At 41.2% G+C, this 27,594-nt stretch overlaps 8 protein-coding genes across 8 annotated transcripts; 3 read left to right on the forward strand and 5 right to left on the reverse strand. All coding sequences in view use genetic code 12, as the record gives it.

Moving 5' to 3' along the window:
- Positions 1–1,846: 1,846 nt before the first annotated feature.
- Positions 1,847–5,787, reverse strand: FST1 (Fungal specific transcription factor). The gene is made up of 5 exons (XM_001383661.1): positions 5,526–5,787; positions 5,110–5,249; positions 4,377–4,803; positions 2,604–4,334; positions 1,847–2,546 (listed from the first exon to the last, which is right to left on the reverse strand). Exons 1-5 carry the CDS (start codon positions 5,701–5,703, stop codon positions 1,936–1,938), a joined length of 3,087 nt encoding a protein of 1,028 aa, XP_001383698.2. The 5' UTR covers positions 5,704–5,787; the 3' UTR covers positions 1,847–1,935.
- Positions 5,788–6,801: 1,014 nt separating this feature from the next.
- HAP4 (positive regulator of cytochrome C genes CYC1 and CYC7) lies at positions 6,802–10,746 on the reverse strand (the record flags this gene model as incomplete). Its single annotated transcript, XM_001383662.1, has 4 exons — positions 6,802–6,982; positions 7,073–9,191; positions 9,249–9,694; positions 10,235–10,746. Coding segments are annotated over 4 exons (3,258 nt in total), but the record flags the coding sequence as incomplete, so codon positions are not given.
- A 3,555-nt stretch (positions 10,747–14,301) lies between these two features.
- Positions 14,302–18,132, forward strand: PICST_88189 (topoisomerase I interacting factor; the record flags this gene model as incomplete). The annotated part of the gene is made up of 2 exons (XM_001383311.1): positions 14,302–17,869; positions 17,924–18,132. Exons 1-2 carry the CDS (start codon positions 14,308–14,310, stop codon positions 18,130–18,132), a joined length of 3,771 nt encoding a protein of 1,256 aa, XP_001383348.2. The 5' UTR covers positions 14,302–14,307.
- Positions 18,133–18,207: 75 nt separating this feature from the next.
- On the reverse strand, positions 18,208–19,482 carry PICST_57811 (vacuolar amino acid transporter 2; the record flags this gene model as incomplete). The annotated part of the gene is made up of 1 exon (XM_001383663.1): positions 18,208–19,482. One exon carries the CDS (start codon positions 19,480–19,482, stop codon positions 18,208–18,210), a length of 1,275 nt encoding a protein of 424 aa, XP_001383700.1.
- Positions 19,483–20,242: 760 nt separating this feature from the next.
- PICST_30556 (cytochrome c heme-binding site) lies at positions 20,243–20,836 on the forward strand (the record flags this gene model as incomplete). Its single annotated transcript, XM_001383312.1, has 1 exon — positions 20,243–20,836. The coding sequence occupies one exon, from the start codon at positions 20,243–20,245 to the stop codon at positions 20,834–20,836; it is 594 nt and encodes a 197-aa protein (XP_001383349.2).
- Positions 20,837–21,507: 671 nt separating this feature from the next.
- Positions 21,508–22,017, forward strand: PICST_30557 (predicted protein; the record flags this gene model as incomplete). The annotated part of the gene is made up of 1 exon (XM_001383313.1): positions 21,508–22,017. One exon carries the CDS (start codon positions 21,508–21,510, stop codon positions 22,015–22,017), a length of 510 nt encoding a protein of 169 aa, XP_001383350.1.
- Positions 22,018–22,137: 120 nt separating this feature from the next.
- On the reverse strand, positions 22,138–23,946 carry PICST_30558 (predicted protein; the record flags this gene model as incomplete). Its single annotated transcript, XM_001383664.1, has 1 exon — positions 22,138–23,946. The coding sequence occupies one exon, from the start codon at positions 23,944–23,946 to the stop codon at positions 22,138–22,140; it is 1,809 nt and encodes a 602-aa protein (XP_001383701.2).
- Positions 23,947–24,337: 391 nt separating this feature from the next.
- HAP1.2 (Fungal transcriptional regulatory protein) lies at positions 24,338–27,556 on the reverse strand (the record flags this gene model as incomplete). The annotated part of the gene is made up of 3 exons (XM_001383665.1): positions 24,338–25,130; positions 25,179–26,632; positions 26,660–27,556. 3 exons carry the CDS (start codon positions 27,554–27,556, stop codon positions 24,338–24,340), a joined length of 3,144 nt encoding a protein of 1,047 aa, XP_001383702.2.
- Positions 27,557–27,594: the final 38 nt, after the last annotated feature.

The following is a 27,594-nucleotide window of genomic DNA, read 5'->3' on the forward strand; positions in this document are numbered from 1 at the left end:
GCCAGTCTCCTTCTTGCAATTGTTTCAAGCACTGCTTTGATTGTTGAAATTGTTTCGAGCATTCGACAATACAAACTTCCCTTACACCCTGAAACAGGGTTCCATCTCTATTGTGAGCTCTGAACCCCTGGGACATAAACTGTCGTGGTTGCATTGACAAACTACATCCTTTTTTCCTAAAAGAATTCTTCCACTACATTGGAATCATTGTTGGAACACATAGACTTGCCATGGTATACCTAGGCGAGTCTGTATAGCATTTTACATGGTCAGCCGATTTCTCATGTGAAACCGGACCGTCTATGCTACGATGTGCAAGGCTCTGCAAGTTGACGTTTTGAAACAACGGTTTCACTACGAACCCTGAAATTCTAACTTCCAGGCCTACTATGCAACGGTGTTCAACATCATGGACAAGGTGGAAATGAACAGTGAGGCAAGGTTGGAATATTGCAGACATTTGCGGCCCAGCACACGAGCTTCGAATGTCCAAAATTCGTGTATCGACTGTTACGTACCACTGCTATTTACCCCATTCCGACAAATGCCAGTAACACACTGCAATTCTCCTTAAAAATAAAGTCAATGTCAACATGACACAGGTGTTCCAGCATCGAAATATCCCGATATGGACTCCAAAGATGTTAATCCCTTCGTCGCTAATATATTCATAAAAGCGCGTAATTGGCGTGTACATTAATTAAGTGAGCATTAATTAATTCGTTAACGACGATAAACCTCCACAATTTATCCCTTTGCGGTAGTCAAGCTGCAACTGCAACATTTCAATCTGGTGCCTGGCTTGCGTATCTGTTTTCTTGGAGTATTTAATGACTGTCGGAATTGGGCCTTTAATTGCGTGGACGGTTGCCTCGTATCCCCACCTAGACGATGTGCTCACAATGTAGTGTTGGAGAACGTAAAGCCAATGAATGTAGAACCGTTCAACCTATTGCTCTGAAATTTGATCCTGTTGGCTTGGATTACAATCAAGTCGCGGTCAATCAGAAATTGTGTGCTTGTAATGTGTTACGTAGTTTGCTTGGGGCTCATAATATAAAATATACTCTTTCTGCTAGTGAACCTAAGCCAGCCAACCCTTGCAAGATTCAAGTTGAACGCGCGAATCGTGCCTGGCGAAGACTCATGTCCACGTTGAAGAAGTACTTCTCCTTGCAAAGGCAGTTCTCTCAGTTCATGGGATACTTTAGAATGATAATTGTAATCCGTGACTTCCGCTCAATAGAGTAAAATTTACACTGTATCCTCTAATATCAGAGTGCTCTACAGAGTAAAACACACGAGAGATTCTTTAAGTGGTTCTACGTCATTCATTATATAAAGTTACTACACCAAAAAGTGTTCTATAGGAATTATCAGAAATTTGGGTATACTGGGTCTGTCATGCGTATGAGTACTCAGACTGGTGCACAGCGTTTTGTCGTCACTTAAAACCTGGTATGGAACACTTTTCAGTAACTATTAATTTACTTAGAAAACTCTCATTCAAGGCCGTAATGTCAGACAGAGAGGATTACAAATCTATCGACTAGTGCACATCACGGCAAAACGTTACCACACCTTGAAGAAGAGTTTCCTACTAGGTAGAGCTATAATCTCAAAAATGGAAATAGTCTATAATGAGAAGAGGAAGTTATTTCTTAAAAGTTGAAGAGGAAATGCGAGCCTTATATAGCAGTCAACGAAAATTTTTCTCAATTCTGCAAGGCAGTTACCCGGCCATGTCACATTTTTGGAACCCTCTCACAAGCTATGGATGCAAAATCTGAGACACACTGCTTGTTAGAACAAAATAAAGAGGATACTTCTACTTTTGTTGGCCTCTCAAGGAAGAACATCCTTTTCTAATTACATAGATACAGTAATATACAGATATTGATACTCTTCTTAATCTTATGTCTATGGTACTTATTTCTACCAACTTTCATCTACTTCGTCACGGAAACCAAGTAACTGGTCAATAGGTAAATTGTTGAAAATATCGATGGAGTAAAAATCTGCCGTTGTCAACTCCTCTTCAGCAGCAGCGTTAGATGGCTGCCCTCCTGAATTTGTGTTCAAACTCTCTGGACTCAAGGGATTCATCAAAGGAGTCGGAATAGACAAGTTCATAGGGGTATAACCAGTAGAACCGCCTTCAGCAGGGTTAGGATCAACAACACTGGCTTTCTGTCCAGGTAACTTGAAGGGCCCATCGTCCTGCGCAGAGCTTCCAGAAACAACGTTGAGGCCAAAGTTGAACAACCCTGCTGATCCCGTAGCCTTGCCAGTGCTATTGTTGTTGGTATTGGTATTGCTGTTGGAGTTGTTATTGTTTTCGTTCTTGATGGAAGCCATTTGGTACCACAATTTATCGATTTCAACATTTTCAATAAATTGGAAATCATCCATATCTGCACTGCCTATGGAATCAACTGATGATGGAACATTTATGACTCCAGCCATATGGGCTGCATTTGGTTCTGAACCATTAGTACCATCAAAAGCAGCTTGTGGGGTAGAAGAAACACTGACACGAGAGTTGGCTCCATCAAGAACTGGAGCTTCAATATCTTCATTGTTGATATCGTCAAACAATTCACTTGCTGCATGGAAGATCTTAGTCTTGCCGAACTTCTTCAATGTGACTTCACAAATTTCTGTCAATTCATTGAGCTGATCATTGCTCAAGTCTAAGAAGATTATCTGCTCATCATCCTGGCAATACTTGTAGAATTCTTCACCAATAATCATCTTCAACAAGAAAGTATGTGCCTTGGTAACACGCCAGGCATAGTAGTAACGCTGACTCAATCTGGACATCGCAGCTATACAGAACTTGATAATCTTCTCCAAAATTTTAGAAAGCTTACATAATTTGGCAAATTTCAACTTGTAGCCAAAGTTGTCTCTCAAATTTAAGCCATGATTTGCATTGTGCTTCATACGATAAATGGTCGAATTTAGTCTCACCAAAATCGCAAAGTTCATCTGCGTAGTCTTGTGAATCATACTCTCAATGGTGGGGTTCAAGATCAAGTCTGCCGTTTCACCAAAGTTGATATAGTTGTTCGTGATCAAAGGGAAGAAAGAAGGAACAAACTCACCACACGTTGTCGCAAATATCTTTTTGACATAGAAGTAGGCAAAGTCGGTCTTCTTCTTACTTTCGTAATAAAGGTACATGTGGAAATATATGGTGAGTAAAAAGCCTTTCATGTTGATATAGTTCTTACACTTCATTGTCTTGAGGAAAGGGTAAACGTAATTGTCCTGTTGGAATGGCACCAAGAAGTATCGCAATGTTCCATAATGATCATTTAAATGATGTTCAAAGTCACCCATCAAGTTTGACAATTGTGAAACCTTCACCTTCTTCCTGATATCCAAGCAGATATCAAGAATAGCTGTCAACCTATAGTAGTACTTTTCAAAATAGGCAAATGTACTGATGACATGCTGTTCCATAGACACATCTGAAATATTTTCGTTACCCTTTTTATAGTATGGTAACTTGGTATCGTAGTATTTCTCTCTGATAGTCAAGGGGTTGCCGTATTGGTAAGCCTGGATCAAATCGTTGATAATCAAAAAGAACCAAATCTTTCTACCAAGATTGTTAACCTTCTCGTCATTACAGATATCTGGAAAGGTATCCGGTTCTCTGTTGATACCCATGGAATAAGCCATTTGTACTAACATTCCATTAAATATCTGTGAGTCTCCACCGTCGGCTCCATCACCATCTTCAGGAGAAAACATATGATACAACCTCATGAAATAGGCACATTGCAAGATAACCAAACTGGATTTACGCAACAATTCGAATTGGTCAAGACACAACTGGGCTACGTCTATGACATCTATATTGATTGGATTAGACAATAGATACTTCATCTCAATAGCAGGTGGGGCTGGATCGTTAGAATTCAAGTTATTTTGGTTTACAGCTCTTCTGTTGGAGAAAAGAGACAAATAGGAGATTCTGAGGATGATCAACAATATTCCAATCTGAGCCAAGTCTAATCTCTTCTCGATCTTCAAGTCTCCCAAGCGACTATCAGAGTAAGCTTCTGGACCAAGGATTCTAGCCATCTCCAACTTGAAATAGTTCTCATCTATGAATGGCATGTAAGGATAGACACTCTTGAAGAACTTGTTGATCAACTTCCAGATCACTTTTTGTTTGGGTAAGATCATTTTAATTTTCTCAATCAACTCTAACTCTCTGCCAATCTGTCCCTCATACATAGTTAGACCAAGCGCTATACCCAGTTTGTTCATTTGGGTTTTTTGGTGAGCCTTTGGATTATGTAATTCAACCTTTGAGTATCCTCCAGAGTGGATCTTCTCCTTCAGGTTACCACTGGTGTCACTCGCCTTAGCCACATTTCCGTACAATCTCAAGTCATTGAAACCATCCCTGTCTATAGCCTTTTCTCGGAAGATCTTTTCTTGGTCGTCGGCACCTTTGGGAGAATCGGCAGGAGCTGAAGTCTGCTCTGGTTCCTTTTCGGGTAATAGTCCCAATTCCGGAGCTGGTGCGGTTCTTGCCAATCTCTGAATGGCAAGATGTCTTTCATGCTTTTTAGACATCATGAATTTCCAGAGAGACAAAAGACCAGGATCCTTTTTCATTATCGAAAGCCAAGCAAATGGACCGTAATTCATTCGTCTGGAGGCGTCTCGGATATGAATAGGTGTATAGCCTTCGTATAAATTGATCAAGTCGTCATCAGCAGAAAAGGGATTTATCCCAATGAACGTAGGGTTTTTGTCTGGATTATACTTGAAGTCCTCAAACTTTAAAACGTATCTGTTGACATATTGAGGTCTTCCGGTATAGTCTACATCTGGACGGTCTGCATTATGAGTCCACTGAAGAGGTGGAAGCTGAATTGGAAGATTCCCATTTCCACCGGTAGGTCTAGAACCAGATAAGTACGAATATGGTATAGCATTGGCCGATGAATTAGAAGAAGCCGAAGAAAGTGAGCCTTCTGGAGAAGTTCTGTTATGGACATTACCGTTTGCTGTAGATAGAGATGGCTGAGATGAGAATGAGTTTGTTGAAGTATGAACACTTCGTGAATTGTGACTATGATCCACAAGATTGTGATTATGTTGATTGTGATTATGTTGCGATGACTGTGGCTTGAGCGAGGCCTCGATTTCCTTGATTTTGTTTTTGAGCGTTTCCAACTCAGATTGCACAGCCGGAGCTGCCAGAGAGGGATCTTGGTGGCTAGCTGTACCTCGTGAAGAATGGTTTCCGGAGTGATTCGAAGGGCCAGGTGGCGGCACGTGGAAAGAGGTTTGAACACCTCCATTTGCCTGTGGCGGTTTGGTAGAAGCTGCTGGTGGATGGAAACGTTGCACAGAAAAAGACGGCAAGTTCGAGCTGTGAGAATGAGATGACGTATGCGGACTATTGCTGCTACCGTTGACGTGGAAAGCAGAAAGGCTATGTGATTGAGGGGATTTTCGTGAGTTTTGATTGGAGGTGGCCGCCATGGCGGCATTACCGGTTATGGCCACCGGCTCCAGCCATATAGGGTCCGAGTATTCACAGAGATTGGCTACATTGTACCGCACACAAGAAGAACAAGGTCTACCACGATCACACTTGACTTTCCTCTTTTTGCAGTAATTGCAGCTGAGCGACAACCGGTTTCGTTTGCGGGCCTGGGCGTCGTCTACCATGTTGGCTATGTTCAGTAGAAGTCAATAGTTTTCAAATAGTGAATAAATTGAAAAATTGTATGGTTCGAAAAAAGAGTCTAAATATAAATGCGACCTGATAGCAACTGGTCAAGCAATATTAATAAGCTCCAGTAGGCAGAAATAGTGAGCAGTGAAAATTGAACAGTTTGCGACTCGTGATCCACAATAACAATAACGGTTATTGAGTGTAGACTGCCGGATCAGTGAAATGTGCAATGTCTGGTGAGTTCGATATGCAAAATGGGTAATTGAATTTGGAAATTGGACTAGTGAAAATTGAAATTTCCAAAATTTTGTGTGATTGAACTTTGAATACGTGATTGTAGAATTGTATCCTTACTTCAAAATGGCCAGCAAAGATATAGCAAGGTTGGTTTGTTATATATGTAGATTATACGCTTTATGAGAAGAGATTAGTAACGACGCTTCAGAGACCAGCCGCGGCAAATTATCAATAGAAGAGTCACAATAGGGAGAACTCTCGGTAACCGTTTTTTTCGCAAACAGACTGGACTTCTGCAGCTCTCCTTTTTATATTGCTGCAACTATTTGGTTGCCTTGGCTTCGATATTGGACCCCGGTCTATCTCCACTGTACTACAGGCTAGACCCCGATTCCATGGTTTACGGTACTTTTTGCGGACATTTATCTACGAGCGATTCTGATTACTTGACCAATAAATGAACATGAAATTACCATCGCCGGGATTGCGTCTGTTTTGGGAAATTCCAAGTGATAAAATGTTCGGCGCACAATTTGATTGCAAAAATACCTGAAAATGCTCTGAAAATACTCTTCCATCTTGAGGCCAAATGACCAAAAAGAAATATGTAATCATCTCGATCCGAGATCGGAAGGATATCATTTGTGCGGCTAACTCGCTAACCACGTCAGGATAGTAGGATCATACAGAACCAACTAGTGTAAAATGTATGTCCAGTGTAGTATCTCCAGTAAATCTCTCGAATTGGAAGGCTGGGAAACACAGCCAATTTGTTTTTATCAACTACCCACATAACCAGAAACTGGGTATCTATTGTTACAGTTTTTATTGTCATTATATAGTACATACTAAATCTAGACATCAAAATGGTCCAAGTCTCCATACATTTCGAACAACTTCAAGAGGTCTTCCGTACTAATGTGCCCGTTGCTGAAATAGCCAAACTCTGGTGTCAGATGTGAAAAAGAACTAAGGTCTCCTGGCGACTGCTGCAAATTGGAACTAATCGCCAGCGCATTACTAGACATTGCCGACCTTGGTATTGAGGGTGATGCTCCCATTGCAAACACTCTACCTGACCCGGCATTAATGGGATTAGATATCCTAGAATTGTTGGCCAAAAACTTGGAAGGGTCAAACGAGATGGGCACATCCACATTATTTAGTGGTGCTGGATACTTGAAATGCTCCTTGGAAGGATTAGTAGGTGGACGGGTAGAGGTTTTCTTTTTCAGTTGTTCTTCTTTAGCACCTCTGAATTCTTGACACAATTTACACAAATAAGTCAACTCACCATTGGTAAAAAATTCAAGCATATTGGTACCTTCGTGGAAAAACTTTGGATTGTACATCGTGGCTTCGAAGAAAGCCATTGGGTTATCCATACATTGCTTCAAAACAAAATACGTCATCACATACAACTTGTATGAATTAATGTAATTCTTACTCAACTTTCTGAAGTTTCCAACGAAAAATTCGGCTTCTATCAACACCATCATGAATAATGTGTCCAAAATTTCTAATCTTGGCTGGAGAGTTGGATCAGATGCAACCTTCTTGGTAAGATCGATTTTGTGATGCAACAATCTAACAAAGAATGATGTCAAGAAAGCATGCGTCTTTATGATACATCTTTCGTTGTTGGAGGTTAAAACGTAATCATAGTTCTTGCCGAACAATTCGACAGAATTGTCCAAGACATAAGACATGATGTAAACCAACTGGACGACACTCTTTATATAGATCTTAAAAAGCTCTATGCCAGCATTCATTGATGGTGTTTGCGATTCATTGTATTCGTTTTCATAATGGATGGCAATCATGTAATACATGCACGAAAGATCTGTCCTTAACTGAATAAACAAACAGTATTTGATGACTTTCATGTAACTTTCCTGGTGTGCGAGGGAATTGATATCATGACTGGTACCATTCAGTGGCACAGCAGCCGGCTTGCAAATGCAATCCTTGAAGAAATCCTTGCCAAAGAAACTGAAGAAAATCTTTTCCAAGTTGTTTGTTTCCATCAAAATGTCAATAACTTTTGGTTTATCTTGAATGTTGTTCATCTTTTTAATAATGTTTCTATAGCCCTCAACAATCGTATGTAGCTTGTTGATAGTATCGTTCTTGGTTCCGGTTGAATCTTCACTATACAGAGGCAACTTGACGTCAAAAACGTCTGTTGAAGCTACCTTCAACGGCGTACTCGAGTGAATTGCTGATGTAACATCGGAAGTAATTAAATAATTCCAAAGAGACCTCCAGATTCTAATTAATGGCTCTCTTTTACTAATTAAATCCTGAGAGCCGTAGCATGTTGGATCCCGGTTGAGTCCGATAGAAAATGCATGGGTTATTGCAACTCCCAACAAAATGTTAGAGTCAGTTCCACCAATACCGTGACAATCGTCTGGAGACATTTTACGGAAGAAATAAAGAAGAGTCAAACTTTGAACTTTTCTGAAAGTAGATTTAGTACAGATAAGGTCGTCTGCCAAACATAGGTCCACAACATTGAGATAAGATGCTGTGCTGATACGCCTCATATCACGGACCATACCCTGTTCCTCTTTGGTGTACAGATTGTTTACTGGATCATTGTGAATCAAGGACATGTACCCCAAGCGTAAAACAAGTAGGAAAATACCCAACACCGTTAAGTCGTGGTCAGATTCAATGATGACTTGGTCGTAAAACCCGTGGTTGAAAGAAGGGTACTGTTGCAATAATGTTGTGATATCCATCATTAAAGAATTCTCGTCAATAATGGGAGCAAATGGATGGACGTACTTAAAAAACCGACAAAAGAGCATGAACATATTCAACTTGCTGGGGAAAACACCTATGATGGCTTTTTCTACCAATTCATAGTACTCCTTTCTATTTTTCTTACCCGAATAAAGCGATTTTAATCCAGGCAAAATGTTCGGAATGGCATGAGGATTTGTCTTACGCTTGTGCGTTTTCTTTTCTGGTTCTTTTTTGATAGCTGGATCAGTTGTCTTAATTTCAGTGCGTGATTCAAGTTCGGATTCCTCTTCCTTGTCAGTTGTGCTGTTCTGTTCTACTACATCTATTCTAGTAGTTATCAAGCCGTCGTCCTCGAGGATGTTGTCATGGTCTACATCCACATCTTTTTTGCTATCACATTCAGACATATATGAACCGGGAGATTCATGAATGGAATCTGAAGCCAAAGATGATTCAATTCGCAGTTTCTTGGCACCAGGCGAAGTGTTCTCTTCTGTTCCATTATTGCTGATTAAGCTTCCAGTTTCAGGGATACTAGAAGTAGCACTTCCTGGAGCTGATCTCTTTTTCGTTTTAGGTGCTTCAAGCTTCATGAACTTGCCCATTTCACCAGACTTGAAGAGTAAGATGGCGTAGTTCCGCATGATCTTGATGAAAGGATCACTCTTGGTTAAACCAATGTAGGACAACACTCCTTGGTATTGCCAAAGAGGCCCTTCAAGATTAAGTGCGTAACTTGCATTGGAAAAAACCTTCATGGTGTCGTCAGGATTAACCTGTAGAGACGAGTTGGGTCCCAAGGGAATCGAAACGAGTCTATTATTAGAAAAAGATGATGGCAATTTTCCAGGAGTCAGTGGGGGGTTGGCTGAGCTCATAGAAATATTGCTTTCTGTTGGAGAATAAGCAAATGCAGAAACCGAATTGGCACTAGAAACAGTTGCTGGAACAGCAGAGATGTTGTAGGCATTCTTACTAGTATTGGCGTCTGGGCTAATAGCACCAACAGCAGCTGCAGGGTTGTCGTTATTGGAGTTCTTGCTGGTGTTATCAATACTGTCTTTGTGAGAGACGCTGTTATTATTGTTCATGGTGGAGCTGGTGGAGCCCTTGGCATTGATAGAGCTCATCGTATTGTTCATGGCTAGAACACCAGAACTCATGCCATCAGCTCCGATATTAGAAGCAGCCACATGAGCTATGGGGGCGTTACTATTAGCAGCATTACTGTTCGCCAAATCAGCATTTGGAGGACCTATATTCGCATTGGTGATATTAGGCAAGTTTTCACTGTCTGGTGTTATGCTATTATTGGCATTATTGTCAGGTAGTGGCGGAATTCCAGGACGTACCTGAGTTGGCGACGCTACATATGGAGGAACAGGAATCTGTCGAGGTTGACGATATTCGTAGTTACTAGTGCCTCCATTCGCAGTGTTCACATTGGCATGAACGTCACTATTCGCACTGTTGGAGTCCTGCTCCTGGCCCTGAAATCCAGGATACGCTGGATTCGAAAGGGGGATGGGCAACTGTTTGAGGTTAACGTTTCCCTGATAGCCCTGGTAGTCTACCACTTGGTTAGCTTGAAGGTGGGGAAGCTGCTGTGATTGGATAGACTGCTGGGGTATGGGCTGCGACGGAGCAGGTTGCTGTGCTGTAATATGCTGTGGTTGAATATGCTGTTGTGGAATAGGTTGTTGTGGATTATGGGGGTGTTGGTGGAGTTGGTCCATCTGGTTTTGGTGGAGCGGTGGTTGAAGTTGAGGTTGCACTCCTGGCTGGAAATGTGGAGGAGGGGGGAAGAATTGTGGGGGAGGATGTTGGAGATGTTGAGGTGGGCCTGGGGGCTGTTCTGGTAGATGGTGTACATGGCTGTTTAGCAGCCCGCTGTCGTCTACGTTGTCTTTATCCAGCTCGTAGTAGCAGAGGTGGGCTATGGATTTTTTTTTGCATGTTCCGCAGACGGGTCTGACTCGGTCACATTTGGACTTCCGTTTGCGACAGATGGAGCACGAAGCTGGGATTCTATGTCGTTTGCGGTAGCCCAACGATGAAGAAGAGCCCGGCGACGACGTGGTGGTAGACTTGTTTGTCATATTCTGTAGTGGTCACCCTGGAAAAAGAAGAGGCAAATAGAAATAATCTTTTGTAGATGTGGATTTAAAGATGAAGAAAAAACCTCCAACGGAAGAATGTATCTGCTGTATAACGTAAACCAAACCCTTTGTCCTGCAAGAAAAAGGAGCTAGTCCTGCGGACGGGAAACTCCTAGAATCTATGCTCAATTTCTGGCGAAGGTTTTTCTGCCTGGGGCAAAAAATACTTCAGAGTGCTTAAATCCTGCAAGTGGGGACGAGCCGGCTTAATGGATGGTGTGTTGGTCTCCTGGTTTGACCACTGAGGAGGGGAGCGCGGGTACTATAGGGGCTGAAAGGGGCTAGCGACAACTCTTCGGTTTGCAAATAAAGGCCAAAATGTGCTGTTCGCAATCTTAGAATGCTCCTGTTCTGTGCTTCCTGGCGCGAGGCAGGCTTTCTGTATCTTGAAACTTTTCAAATGTGTCTAAAACTGGGAATGTGTCCAAGAGCAGCTTTTTCTTCCGTTCTTAGATGCAATTCTTCGCTGCGTTAGCCAGTTGATATTGAAGACGTAGAGACTATAGGAGAGCCAGATTTTCAATTCTATTTTCTTAAAATTATAATATTAAATAATTTTATTTTGATTTATTTTTGATTTCTGTATCTGGACGCGGGTGACTGCTTCACTGATAGACCGAGGTGCCCCCGTCTGCTATGTATTGGCTATTGGCTCGAATGTCTTCGGAATAGTTGCGCTAGTTCCGGATCTGTTGTCCACTATTGCTAGGGATTTATGGTTCTGGTGTGTGCTCCTTGATTTCTCTCTATGACCGTTAAATTCTGTTGAGCTCGCAAAGTATAACTGGATTCAATTATAATGCTGAGGCGTTCTCACTTCGATGTTCTTGGAAGACAATTTAGCGGCGGAACTGACCCAATCTAGCGACTCTGGTTCTATTCGAACTCTATCGTAAAATGAATTATATTTTCCACCAAGAACCCTGAGTAGAACAAAAAATATTAAAAATGCCGAAATGTCTCTATATATCAATTTATCAACCTGTTCGATAGCAACTCGATCCGGATTTTGCTGGTCTATAAATAAATAGTGTTTACCAGCGCCGTGGAAATGGTAGTATCACTTTCACCTATACTTCTACTTTGTATGATCCCGATGCTACAGTGCCGATATTAGGTCCATACTTTTGCACACTTAGTTTTTTTTTTTTGAATCATACAGGGCTACCCTGTTATCTACGTAAATGCACCATACATAAACTATATTATCTGTAGGTGCATGCTGCTCAAGTGGACGTCTCATTCCTAATCCACCATAACCTTCCTAAATAGTACCATAGATTGTACGAGTAAGTTGTCTTTTTCACATGATTTTCAATCGACATGCATTCAGGTTGCGCAATCTATACGCTCCAGGATAAATGAAGTTGATTTGTGTTTAGCCGGAATCTTGGGCATCTTGTGAGGTGGTTCATGGCATTGATTATTCACCAATTCGGAAGAATCCAGGTAGGAAACTCATCGTTTAAGGTTAATAATAATGGACTCGGTCCGGTATGGCAGTAGTAGTGTCATTTGATTTTTTGACCTTGGTGAAACTACCTCTCGTACAGCATTACTGGACTGAAAAATGTATGGGTTTGCCTGATCCCTTAAAATTACTACACTGTATTTTTTGATTGCTATGCATACAGAGCTTCACTCTGACTTAAGCCAAGATTTGACCGGATTTCTGGATTAGGTTCCATGGATTTGTTGACAACATTGAGCTGTCTTTTCCAATGCCGATCTTGACAGTAGTAATACGAATGGATTCTAAATTAAATTCTGTAGGGACTACAGCTTGCAGTGGACCCCCAATTTTGGTCGACGAAGGAGAAACAGTAGCCTGAAGACCACAACAACCTGACTGTACTATTCCTTTTGCATTTGTTGTTGGAGAAACGTCAGCTCCTCATTAACCCCTAATTAAATTTCAGGCGTTGGTTTGCGCCCGCTTCTCGTTAGTACTACCCTCAACTGCTGGTAGCTTAGCGGAAAGCTGTAGATGGAATCTTACTGCTTATCAACCAGCACTACTCTAAACATATTTTAGTGCTGGTTGTGTATTGTAGGGCGTATTTCGGACGTTTCTAGCTGGTAGTCCGCATGACTATTTTCTTACAAGCAGCGATATAGTAATAGGCTACGGTTCAGCATCGCATATAGATTGAAATTGCCCATGTCCTCTAACGCAGCTGTCTCCGAATGGAGCCTTTGTGTGCACCACTGATTCAAACATGCATACGGTTGGCCCAGCACACATGCACCGTGTAGTTGCCGAAGGAATAATTTTCTTCGGTAAGACGAGGGAACATCTTTTGCCCCATGGCAGCGGTGTTGAACAGAGCCTCTGCGTCCGGCTAGAATAGGGCTGATGCCATCACAAATTTGCCCTGTCGGCAATTTTGCAACTAGGCTCGTATTCTGTGCAGATAGGAAATAAACTTTGCTAGCATGCAACAATACCGAAGTTAAAAATGCACTCTAAATGCCATTGTTCGGCTACATCACTCGCAAATCATAGCGGTACAAGGATGAGCATACGCATTGTAAAACCTAGTTTAGAATAAAGCTTAGGGAGAACAGCGCCCTGATTCATTGTGATCTGTAACCGGATATGTCCAAGCTGCTCTAAGCGGCTGAACCAGAGCAACTGCAACGATGCCCCGGGGCTATGAAAGTATATCTCCATTTAAGCCATGAGGAAACTTGATAGTGGACTTGGCTCTAGTTGGTAACTATGCCACTAGCACATTTTTATTGTGCTGCAGGGCAGGTGTTCGTGGGGACTGCGGCAAAGAAAGTTGGCCGGAGAACAATACCTCCCTCCTGATTATAATAAACTGCGGTCAACAAGAAATTCATCTCCACGGATACAATGCTCAATGAAATTTCCAACAGTGGCCGGCTGTGTAAGTAGTAGCGAACAAGGAGTTTGGTTCCTGGAAGTGAAATTATTCAATTGTTCTGTAATGTATGGAATTCCTGGGCCTGCGAAGATGATACGATTCTCACGCCGTGCCCATTCTTGGAAAGACGTTCCTGCTTAGCTGTATATGTTCCAATGTTGTTGACGGTCCTTACAATAGAGAGAGCCGGTGTCGAGAAATGAAAAAACGATGTGACATTCGGGCAGTATACGAAGTGGCTGCGACAGAGTGAAATTTACATAAAAAATTACCACGAATATTTTTCAGAACAGAACGACAACACCTCTGACTGAATAGCACAACTTGTGGGTGGTATCCGCTAACGAATTGTCTACGACCTTCCGAGCTTCGAGACTGCAACCATAAATTGGAAGAAATGTGTCTTGTGTCTACTGCTGATGTAAGCACGCGACAACTTGTCTTTACGTGTCGCACTCTGCATTCTACGCGTTGTTTATGAAATCTGAAATATTCTGGAAATTGCTTTAACCCATGTAGTTCTACAAGTTAACTAAAGAGATCTTGAGGTCATGAAATGAGTGTCTCGGACATAGAAACTGAGCGGACCCGTTATTATGACGCCTACGACGCTGACGACGCGGAGTTGGATGGTTTTATCGTTTCCGACGAAGAAAACGACAATCTCGAAAATGAGAATCGCAATGAAAGAGATCCAGATTCACGGAACCAAGACGATGTAGACGAATACGGCCAGCCCCAAATAGACAGGATACGAACCATGACAGAAGCATTGGCTCCAAATGAATCTCAGGCCCTGAAAGTGTTGAGAGCTCATATTTCCGTTTTGGTGTCTGCTTTGGGTGGTCCAGATCACACTTCCAATATCTCCCCACCTCCATATAAACTCGGCCACGATGCTTTGGCATGTTTGAAAGATATCAAAAGATGGATTAAATCCGTAGACGACAGACAGGACAGTTATCAGGTAGCTTTGGCATGTGCCGAATCAGGATTGGTAATTAACGACTTGATTGTAATTCTCTGTCAATGGGATTCAAAGAATAAGAAAAAAGAAGATTTCAGAAACAAACGAACTATGGAAAAAATTATGTTGGCATGTTTGGAATTGCTCGTTTTATTGACTTGGTCTGTGGAGTTGCGCCCGGAGCTGTCAGACAAGCAGAAGTTGCTCTATTACGATGTGAAGAAAGCACAGATCAAATACAAGAGAGCTATTTTAACCTACAACAAGGGCCAGACTCTCAAGGCAGTAATTCGCTTGGTTCTTCCCATAATTTCAAAGGAAAGAGTTGACCGTGAACCAAAAGACAATGCTATCATGAGATTAGTTCTTTTCTTCTTCAGAAACATTTTGTACGTAGAGCCCCCCAGTCCCAGTATTTCCAAAAAGTCATCCAAGACAATTGTTGTTACCGATAATATGCCTGAAGGGGTCTCATACGATGACATTTCGTTGTCCGCCACAATTTCTGCATTCAGCAAGAACAGAGTATTGATGCTCTTTCTCACTCTATCCAGTGGAATAGGTGTAGATTTCGATAGTCGGTTTCTCGGCCCTACTCTTTTGGAATGTATCCATTTGTTAGTCAGAGGTGTCGATCCAAATGATATCTTGAAACTAAAGCAAATGCGCATTCCAACAGAGATCAACGACCCCGGCAACTCCTCACTGCCATTCCACAATGTACCACCAGCTTCATCTACAACAGGCTTGCAATTGCAAGATCTTCTAGCAAAAGAATCCAAGATCAAAAATAGTCAAACGCAGAGTATGTCCACAAGACATGGCCGCTTCGGATCGTTGCTTTCCATCAGAGGTGATCATTCAATGTCTTTCGTAGTTTCTGGACAAGAAGCATTGATCAATGCTGGACAGACAATGCAAAAACTTGATCGTTCTAAGAAATGGAAGAATCGTTCATATTTCAAATACGATTCGGACGAGTACACAAAGTCATCGAACACTACCTATATGAACTATGGGGGCCTCGTCATCCTTCATGAGTTTATCGAACTGTTCTTAGCTGGCGGTTGCTTTAACATTTTAATAGAAAAATTATCGTCTGTTTTCTCCAGTTCAGACTCCATTCTTGAAAAAGAATACGAAACTGCTACATTTTTCTTGACGATTGCATGGTTCTTCCAGTATAAGCGAGAAAAGACCGTTCTTTACTCTTCTGGGACAACTAACTTGCAACCAATAGGTGAAGAAGATGACAGGAACGATTTTGGCTCTGTTGGTGCAGCTCTCAGTCAAGTGAATTTTATCTTGCTTGTAAAGTACTGTGTTGATTCTTTCAGTATTTCCCCTAAGCGATGGAGTTCACTTCATGTAGTGTTGATCTGTTTGAAAGAACTTTTGGAGATTTCTAATACGCTCTTTACTAGATCTTCGAGTTCGGCAGGGGACGAGGAGCAGAACGAGTTGGATCGAGAGTTGGCAGAGGGAATTATAAGTCACTTACTCGTAACACAGGATTTCCTTTCTATTCTTTATCATTTACCTCAGACTGCTTCTAGGCATTCTCCTGAGTACCTAAAGGTTTGTATTTCTGTGGTTCACATCTTGCTCAAGACATTAAAGAATTTTGCCGAAGAGGATGTTAAGTTATTTATACAAACAACTAGAAGGAACTCGAAGAAAAAAGCAAATAAAGAATCAAATGATCAATCCGACGCTGTTGAGCAAGTAGATGAATCGGATACTGAAGATAAACGTACTCATGCCCGAGTCACCAGAGAAAGAAAAATCAACTACGAGCGCACAGAGGTTAAATTCTTCCACCAAGACACTGTTTCAACCTACATTGAGTATTTATCGCGATACGAAGATCTTACCCACTATGAAATCAAGAAATGTCTTACTTATTTCCACCGATTATTTGTGGTAAGAAAGGATTTCAATGGATTGTACAGACTAGATTTCATGCAAGTGCTACACAAGCTTCGGGATTACTTACCATCTCAAAGCAATATTCGAGGGCAGGTAGATGAATTCATATACTATTTCATGAAGAAATTCAAGGCTAGCATCGAGAGATTCCCCAACCCTATTGAAATTTTGTTTCCAAGATTTGAAGATGCAGAATCTAAAACTTATTTGGCAACAGGAGAACTATACATTCAAACAGAAAGAGAAATTAGAAGTGCTAATGTCAAAAGATTTGAACCTGGCAAACCATTGGAGTTTGTTAGACATTTTGAGGACAACGAAAAGTACAAGATTTTGGTAAGTGCCCTATATGAACAAGGACTTCTGAATATGTTGGTTTGTCTAGTGGAAGACTTGCAACGTATTCATGGAATTAAGCAATTGGATGAGGATGTTGATGAAGTGCTCCAACTTAAAGAAGACTTCAGGCAATATGTTCTTACGAATTCTCATTTGCGGTTGTTGTTGAGAACTGTTGGTTTAATTCCTGGTTATTCCTTGAGTCAGGAATGTCAAGTTCCGAGTAAGTTGACAAGTTCAGATATTGACAGTGCAATAACGTTGATAAAGAAATGGATGGGCTTACAACCTGCTACCTTCGAGGATGGCAAAGACCCATCGTATTTCTTGAGAAGCACAGGGGACACAGTTGATAGACCAATTGATTACCTGGACAGCGAAGACGATATTGCATTCGAGATCACACCAAAAGATAGACCAAACGAGAGCCACTATGATATGCTTACTGAATTGGATGAATTGGAACGTGCTATCAGTGGAGCTGAAAATCGTGAGAAAGGTAAAGCTAGAAAAAGAGGAAATAAGTCCAGCTCCACTATCAAGAAAAAGCTGTTGCAATCACGTAGTCGTCGTCCTCCAAGGTTTAATGTGGATTCCGATGATGAAAGTGAATTGAGAAAAGAAGTGAAGTCTTCAGAATTCGTTCATGATTCTGACGACGAATCGGACGATGAAGCTTTCTTTGAAAGAGAGGAGCGTTTGAGGCAAATGTTGAATTCATCTGGTGGTATCGTTAATGCACAGCAGTTGAGTGAATTCAAGAAGGTATGGGCTAGTTTAGAGTCTACAGGTGGAATTGCTACAGCTAGTCAAGTTGTTCGTGCAGTTGAATCTGTAGCTAACATTTCAGATGGTGTTGATACTCATAGTCACCAAGACGACAGTCAACTTGGACGTACTGGACTTACAGTTACTCAGCCAGAATCTCAAATTTCAGAATCTCAACCTTCTGATTCCGAGAACGAAGACTCTAGTGAAGAAGTATCTGAGGTCCAAATCCGAAAGAGATTAAGAATTGAAGATGATGAAAATGACAGTGACAATAATGTGTCTGAGAATTACGTCAGTGCTGAAGAGGGAGAAGAAGCGACACCAACCGTTAAACGTAAGAAGAGGCTAGTTATTAGTGATGATGAAGATGAGTAAACTGTCTACATGAATATATAGATGTATTCTGATAAATGCAGCTATTCTTTTTCCGTATGTCTCTAAATATGTAAGTTAATCTTCTACACAATGACCACCTTCAGTGTCTTTAAGACTGGTACGAATGCTCATGAATGACGAAATAAACATAACAGCAAAGCCAAAGAGAACACAGGAGATGCTGGGTAATGCCTTCCATATGATAAAGTCTCTCTTGTCTTTTTTTCCTGCGTTCTTGTAGTCGATTTGATCCCATGAAAGCTTGAAGTAGCACAATGGAGGGATGATGTATGCCATCAATGATGCCGAAGTTGCACCTATCAACTCTAATATAATACCGAGATTACAGGTGAATAATGAAACAGACATAGAAGAAAACACGAGCACGGTGGTTATAACAAAATGCTGTTTGGAGCTCAACTCAAGATGGGCTGTGCTTCCATTCTGAGCGTCGGAACTGTTTGCTAGGACAATGTCTTTTAGGACATCTCTGACGACAAAAATCTCTAACGGAAAGGTAGTCAACATATTCAATCCAAAGCAAAACCTGGCTACGTTAATCCAGTTATCGTTGCTCTTGAAGTTGTTCAAGATGTTTCCCTTTGTGGCATCACCAAAGTTCAACAAACCGCTGATTCCCATAACCAAACAACAGACCATAGAAACACCACATGAGATGTGGGTCAATTTGGCAAATTTGGAGAGGGTAGCATTCTTCATTGATTGGTAGATGAGAATGGTGTTATGGTGGCAGACCAATGCGAAAGAAATAACTGAAATACCTTGGAAAATGTTAAAGTTAACTGTCCATTCCAAGGCTGTCAAATCAGATCTCAACGAAGGATCCACAAATGGCCCTCTGGCTACAGTGAGAACTACGATGATCAACATCCCTACTAATGCAAAGCCTGAAGCCTTTGCCAATTTAGAGATGTCTCTATTAAGCGACAAGGGATATGAAATGCAAGTGGTGAACAATACAATGATTGAATTACGCTTGAACAACCATCCAAAAACGGAGTCAGAACTAGTGACCGATTTGGGGATGAATGCCTTCAATACATGAGGTATGGTATCACCGATGATTACACAGAAAGCCATACAACCTCCATACGCAAAGGAACTAATAGCAAACAAAAGTAAGATCTTGCCGTAAGTTCCATAGCAATAGTTTACGGTGTCTTGGTACGATCTAGTCTGCGACAAGTGGGAGTTGATGACAATCAATCGGAGAGTCCAGTCAATGACAAAAGTCAAACCAATCATTACCAAGATTCCGCCAACAAGTCCAGCGTTTCTGAAAGCAAATGGCTGGCCAATGATCCCAGCTCCCAAAATGGAATTGGCCATGTTCATGAAAGCCATTCTCATACTGGACCTACCATTTTCCACACTTTCTGTTGTTCCATTCCCACCAACTTCTACTTCGTAATCGAGTGAGTTGACTGACTCTAGGTCGAATTGATCCGTTGGACGTAAATGCGAATTGGAATTTCTGTGGAAATCGGTTTCTTCGAAATCAGAATCTGCATGAAAAGGCTGGATATTATCTGAATCATCATCGTCCAAAGGCTGTAGATTGTGATTCTCGGCAAAATGGGCCTGCGGTATCAGCGTATATGCTTGGTTGTTTAGCTTCGGTTTGTCGGACATGGCTGTATATGTGAACACATGTGGAGATCAATTAAGGTGAAAATCAAGAATAATTCACGATCTGAAATATTTCAACAGTCTGATAACTGTACATAAGTACATTCGTAAATAATGCGAGGAAAGTGTGAAAACACAATGACGTAGTTGACGCGACTACACTCCCAATCTACAACACAGTTATAGAAAACATAGAAGTAGTAAAAAGGAGTAAGAATCAAAAGTATGCCTATCTCAAATTTCGAAGTCCTTGAACATAAAACTAGAATCCTTCTTCCTTCTTCATGAAAATTAACTTTTGGAAATCTACAAGAAAAAGAATTTCAGAGTGCGAATTGCAAAGCGAAAACCTACAATTCATTTTGATAAAAGATCCAGTTCTTTCTTTTCTACCCACCATGTATGATTTTGAATAGGGTTTAGCTAGTGCAGTAGATATACAATTGGTTGTGTATTCATGATGCTTCGACCCCAGGGCCAAGATCTAAGCTCGCAGTCTTCCACAACTATTCTCTGTGGAATATGCCATCAGAACACATCTAATTATGCATGCCCACAATGTAAGATATTATACTGTTCCATGGTGTGTTTCAAGTCGCCAGAGCATGAAAGCTGCTCCAAACAGTTCCTCAAGAAAAACGTAGAAAGCTCGGAAACAGAAACGGCTTCCCAGAAGAAAATGCTAGAGATATTAGATAAATACACTATGGAAGACGATCAACAAGACGATTATGTAGAAAAGGAGCCTAAAAGACAATGGAAATACGTGCCTCCAGAAAGCACTGCTAAGCAGATAGAAGAATTGAAAACGAAATTTGGCTTCTCTGGTCTGAAGAAGAATACCTTTGAACATGAGCCATCGAATGATCTGGACAGCGACAAAACCGACCATGAACTTACAGCACAAGAAGAAAGGGAGTTGGAAGAACTTGTCAATGGGGCTACGGAGGAGCAACTTTTGCAAATTCTTTCTCCAGAACAGCTAAGACAATTTCAAGATTTAATTGAAAACGGCTACTACGAGGACGCAGATAGTGATGACGACTACGAATAGAACAATATTGATTTACTTTACTGCCCTTGGCTTAACCTTTAACGACTAATAATCCACATGACAGTTTAGTTATTTACAAATAATGCAATGAAGTAAATTCCAGAATTTTTGAAAGCTAGTATAGAATAATCAACTGACGCATGAGATTTACATTTTATATCTATTATTCGCAACCTTTTGTTAAAATAAGCAATTAAGATTTCTCAGAACGAAAAATTTTAAGATTTGGCAATTTTTATCCCTTGCTGATGGTTATACAGGTTATATATATATATATGGATTTCCCAGCAATTATATTAAATCTCCAGAAGGTAGCATTTGCAGCCGTTCCTTGGAAGAGACAAGCTTTGTTCCGTTCAAAAACCGGTTCCGTTCACGTGACTAGTATAAGACAGAAGGATTTCCGATTAAAGAAGAGTCAATACACAAATTATATGTTGGAAACAGTCGAACTTAACAGATAGTTACACGCGCCTTTGGTTTATTCATGTTTTGGTGTTGAATATGAAACATTGAGCAATACTCTGTTTTAAATAGGTGGAGTCACTTTCTATCCAAGGAAAAGACGATCCTGCATAATTTCCATCATAAGATGCCCATCTACAAAAGTTTGAATGCAACTTCAGATTCGTACTTTTGCCAGTATTCGTACTTTTTTTCAGTTCCACAAAATGGCATTTGACAAACCAGGAAGAGGAGGCAAAAGCTTCAGAGGAAAGAGCAGAAGCTCTTACGTGGATATGCGTGAGACAAAATCTAGGGATATCAAGAAAGCATTAACTCATAGAGCCAGATTGAGAAAGAGTTACTTCAAATTGTTAGAAAAGGAAGGAATGAGCACTCCAAGAGATGAAATAGATAACACTAGCATTTACCAATTAGAGAGTGGCGAAGACGAAGCAGATCAAATACAAGAAAGAAGAGAAAGAAAACCTTTGCCAAAACAGGAAAAGGTGAAACCTATGAACTTTGCTGAAAGGGCCAAGATAGCCAAGCAGAGAAAGGAAGAAAACAGAAAGGCAAAGTTGGAAGATGTAAGAGAAAGACGCCAAACCATAGAAAGAAAGAATAGAGAGAGGGAAAAGAGAAAAGAAAGAATATCCCAGACCACCAAGACTGGACAACCACGTATGGGTCCTAGAATCAATAATTTATTGGACAAAATCAAGAAGGATATGTGAGAATTTCTAAAATCATCTACTTTCGACACATCTCAGCATTTTCATTTCACACCGCATTGTTTTGTATTATTAGGATAGTTGACCAATATATATATTTACAAGACTATCGTCGTATTGGCATTACAAGGAGAGTCTCCTTCTAGCGTTGCGTAGCATGACGATAAAGTCATAAAGGAACAATTGGCTAGTTCTTTTGTGGTAGGACCACCAGTTGGTCAAGTAATGAACAAATTTTTTTACCGAATACGATTTGTACTCCTTGGCTATTTTCTCGTTTTCTTCGTCGTAAACTACACGAGCGCAGTAATTTGCCAAAATCAAAAAGGTTCTCTCAGGTCCCAAGGGGTTGTTCAAATTCTCATCCAAGCTCCTTGTTAAGTCATTTGTCTTGAGAATCAACAACACCATTCTCGGCATAGAACTTAAGATATCCATCAAGTCTTCAAGAACACCTTCCAGGTAGTTCAACTCGTTTTGGATGATCCTAATTTCTTCTTCGGATCTCAGTTTCTTGATGTCGTTCAATGCATTTTCTGGAGCTCTTCCGGTGATGGCAGAGACAAAGATTCTGAACTTTTGATCGCCTTGTATTCCAGCAAACTTCTCAGCGTACTCTCTCATTTTGGGCACATCACTATCAAGAACAGCCAACCAGAAGTGAGAGTAATCACGTTTCATCTGAACCGGTATATCTCTGTACAAACCATGGTCATATAAGATGATTTCAAAGTTATGGCCGTTCTTGTATTCCGAGTTTTCTAGAGCTCTAATAGCCAAGTTACCTCCATGAGGATCACAGTGTAATCCTACGCCTGGCGTGAAGATCATGTCGTTGAATATGTGTGACAAACACGACGAAACATCGGCGGCAGAAATGTTGTGTTCTCGTAAATAATCGAGGTTGTCTAATCTGGCACCTCCTACATATTCCATAATCAATATTCTTTGCTGAGCTTCGACAATCTTAGGAACTTTCAAAGCAGTCTCTCTCTTGAGGTCCTTGAAGTAAGCAGCCGTCTTTTGAGCATTTTCTGCTTCTTTTGTAAAGTCCAATTCGATAAAGATAGAGCTCTGCATTTCTTCACCAAGCCAGGTGAGGGGGTATTCTGGGAAAAACTTGTACATCAACTCAAACACGGTCTTCGTCAAGAAAACATCAAGAGGAACAAATTCTTGCAAGGAAGGGTGCTGGATCTTGACAGCCACTTTTTCGCCCGACTCTCTGAGCGTTGCTATATGGACTTGTGCCAAAGAGGCTACACCGACCGGTTCTGGATCAAACTCTGAAAACATATCATTCACTGAGGTACCCAAATCGTTGACAAACATTTTCTCGATCTCCTCCATGGACGAACGAGGACACTGATCTTGTAAGGGTATCATTGTATCTGTCCATTCTCTAGGCAATAAATAGGTAAGGGCAGTGATATGCTGACCCAACTTGATGTAGATACCTCCATTCGTCTCTAAGGCTCTCAAGGTGATATCAGCTGCTCGCTTGTGGGTCTTCTTTAACGCCTTGGAGCGCTCTTCACGGGACTCGTAGTCCTTCCCAAGCGTTTGTAAGTACATGTTGAAACACCTGAAGACAGCAACTGTCACCACCGTGACCCTTTCTGCCGTAAGAACCACGTGACGGACATTGTCGTTAGTGTAGTATAATGCCGAGCCTCCTAAGCCAAGTGCTACACCTACTGTGAACATCCTTTTGAAAGATCTAGGCTTGGGGCCAGATCTGGCAAAGGTTGAGAAACGTCTTGTGAGAGATGACGAGATACGGGGACTCATCCCTCGGAAACCGACTGCCATCGGTCCGACACTGTGACGGGTCACAGCACAAGCTGTGCCTATACGTGTCGTCAAAACCATCTTTTTGCGTAACTGTAGAAGAAAAACATGATGTGGAAAGTTGCATTTCAATAGAGCCATTTTGAATATACAGAAAGGGCGCACGTGATTGTTGAAAAAACGAATCGCAATAGAAAGTCCTAAAAATTCTGGAGAAATCCTGCATGTTTGTCAATCTATTTATTTATTTATTTTCTATGTCATTAATTTTTTATTCTGCGACCGTTCAGCTTTGCACCCAACTCATAACCATCAGCAAATGTAAAGCCATATTAAAAATCCGAAATCTTATATTGCTATAAATCTCATTACTTTCTGGAACTCACTTCGTTTTCCAATATTAACCTTTACTATACGATCAAATTACAGACACTACAGCCACTATCATTTTAATGCCACTCGCACTTTCCCAATATTCTCATTATTATTCTTAACTCTCAATTCTAATACTAACACAGGAATTATAATATTCTTATTGAAAAAATCCCTCGATGTTGCCTGCATCGCTGTTTCCAAACTCAATCTGATCCAAGAGTACGGCACTCTGCAAAAAGTCAAAGTCAAAGTCGTTGAATGCTTGCAAATCGAAACCAAGATTGGGTGGAGGAAAGTTGTCCGGACGAGTCTCAGAAATGGAGACGTTAGACATCTCAACAACTGGTTCTGGCCTCTCTACTACCGGAGTAGATCCGCTACTTTTTTCAACATCCGAAGGCGAGTCCGAACTATCTCTCTGGCGCTTGATCACACCGCGGATATTACTTTCAATAGCATTATACCCTTGAGACATTGAACTTCTATCAAGTGCTGTATGGTCAAATGGACACTTCCTTTTCTTAGCATCCACTGGCACTGGTGAAGCTGTTGTTACAATACTGTGGTTAACAGGACATTTACCCGGCCTGGAGTCGATAGGCGAACTGTCTTCGTCTATGGGTGTGGTGATATGCGAAATAGGACATTTCGTATATTCCTTTGATGTAATCGCTGGTGGCGTTGAGTTCTTGAAGCTCCTAGGTGTTATAACTGGGCAAGACTTCATATCACCAGCAGCCCCGATTCCTCGGAATTGCGGAATGTTTGCATGTATCTTGGCGTAGTTGATGCTTGTCATTCTCTTGGAATTACGGACAAACGTCAAATAGAACTTCCATAACTTCGAGAGTTTACCAGATTTATCCTTATCCAATAAGGGACTCTTCGCAAGCAAGTCTACTGAATCCTCAACAACGCCTACTATATGTGTCTTAATTAAGTCTTCCATGCTCATTCCGTAATCAGAAATTGCCTTGTCGCCATTGAAAGCCGAATACTTGTTGAGCTGAATTCGCAATACAGTTTCTTGTGACATCATATTATCATCATTCGAAACTCTCATTAGCAAAGCAACAATAATCTGGATAAGTCTAGTCAAAAGTTCTGTTATCGCCAGTAACACGTACTGCTTGTTCATGCCATCATGGTCGTTGATAAGTTCTTTTCTCAACAGATCAATGATTTCAAGATACTTGGTAAAAATATCCGGAACAGATGATGCTACCAACTCTTCGTCCATACTTTCCTCTGCCTGTAATAATATAATGTACTTCATGAAGTATCTGAGATACATTAACATTGAAACGCATTCAAATCTACGTATATGCCTCAATTTCCGTAATCCTAAATCTACAATCCAGGTACTGCATTGTCTGATCAATGATTCCAAATTGGCGATAGTCAATTTGAGATCGCCTACCTTCGAAATCCCATGAGCTAAAGCAGATGAGATTCTGGCAATCAAATAGTGGAGATGAAGTGTTATAGTTAATTCATCAAATTTATGGGAATTGAGGGAAGTGATGTACTTTAGATGATACAGAAGCAGATCTGCCTCTTCTATCTTTGTATAGAGTCTTTGCAAGAGGTTGTCAATTGCTTCTGAGTGTTTTATCAAGGGCACAAAGTTGAATCCAACCAAGTTGGCCAATCTGACAAGATCTGTCCATATATAGCACATATGGATTTTCAAGTCTCTGTTTCTTTTTCTGGCTTCTTGTTCCTTGAAGATGACGAGCTCAGGGTCTTTCCATAATTCGACTGTGCCTTCATCACTCAATATAGTTTTCAACAATACAGTGAACAAGCTTGTGAACCCTGGCTTTGGATCTGAGGTTGCACCGTCTTTTTTGTATTCGGCGACTTCACGATTAAGCAATGTTATATAACAAGCTATGGTGCAAAGAGACGGAGAAGATGTTTCTGAAAACTTCAAGTTGGTTATGTGCAACACAAACTCCTGGACTATGTACAAAGTATTTCTGAACTTGGAGCCTTGCCCAACATAGACTACTTCCGTAGGAAACAATGAACGGAACTTGAGGCCAATATCTTCTTCTAACCCCACTTTAACATTCAGTCTCAAGGTATCCAACGACTCCTCGATTATCAACGCTAACATACACAAGTAGACTCCCTTCATCTTAAGGCGCTCGAAAAGCTGTTCGTCAGTCAATTTAAGACTAGGATCATTGGCAATATTTATGGATATCTCATTCCCGTTCTTCTTAATTATACTCTGAATTTCTATCTTGTAGAAGGAGAGTATATGCCTCGATTCGATGTCGTACACCTTGTTGTTGAAGTAGAAGTCGATGAGGAAATAGAGCTGTTTGAAATTGATCTTTTCGTTTCCTCGCACCAAGTTGAGCGAGGAATCCCAGAGGTTCTGAACCTTAAGTAACAACGTTCTTCCCTTCTCCGATACGAGGTCATGATAAGCGAATTGCTCCTGTTCCGTTCCATACTGATTTGGTACTACAGTGTTGTACTTCCTTGGGGTATCAGTGGATCGAGCCAGAGGAACAGGAGAGCTTATCCCACCTACTGGACTTGGTGTGATCTGGTCTTCTGTCATGAAGTTGAAATCGCACTCGATAACTGGACACCTTAATTTATTTGGCTCTTCAGACTTGACCACACTGTAGGTGAAGTCGATTTCGTTGATTCTATAGGGTGATTTCTTCGACAAAGGGTTGGATGTGACAGACTGGTTTGGTAAGCTGAAGGCTCCCGGGCTGTTTCTAGAAGTGTTGTTCAACATGTTCATTTTGTACATGTGGTAGATCTTCTGGAGATTTGTGATTTTGAACCAGAGAGTGGTAAGCTGTGGATCCAATTTAATCAAGTTGATCCACGAGTACGTATCTATGTGGTTAACTTTAGAACTAGTACGTCCTATTACACTGTATGCTGGATCGTGGTGAATTGTGAGTGGATCTCGGTTGTTAACGAGAGAGAGGTTCAACTTCGTCAAAATCAAGATAGGCTTACAGCCCATAGCCGTGGCATCGTGGACCTTCGGCGAGAGCTGCTGGAGCACCGAAAGCTGTCGCTTCAAGTCGTCGATCTCCTTTCTTTGAGAAAGGATGACTTTGTCAGTATGCGCTCGAAACTGTTTAAACTCACTCGTCTCTTCGATCTTGACTTGTAGTAAAGATGCGTTCGCATCATGTGAGTCTTCTGCGTCTTCTGCCTTCACCTGAGAACTCTTTTTCGACCACACTGGCTCCAAATACTCGCAAAGATGCGGCACACCATTCTTGATACACCCTGAACAGGACGGCTTGCCCTTGTCACATTTGACCTTACGCTTCTTACAGTTGAGACATGACACGGGAACTCTGTTCCGCTGTCTCTGGCGTTTCTGTTCCATGGTTACCGTTGCCTGTGAAGAAGAAGGTGCCATTTCCG

Source organism: Scheffersomyces stipitis, chromosome 3 (assembly GCF_000209165.1).
Source record: "Scheffersomyces stipitis CBS 6054 chromosome 3, complete sequence".
NCBI classification, from domain to species: Eukaryota; Fungi; Ascomycota; class Pichiomycetes; order Serinales; family Debaryomycetaceae; genus Scheffersomyces; species Scheffersomyces stipitis.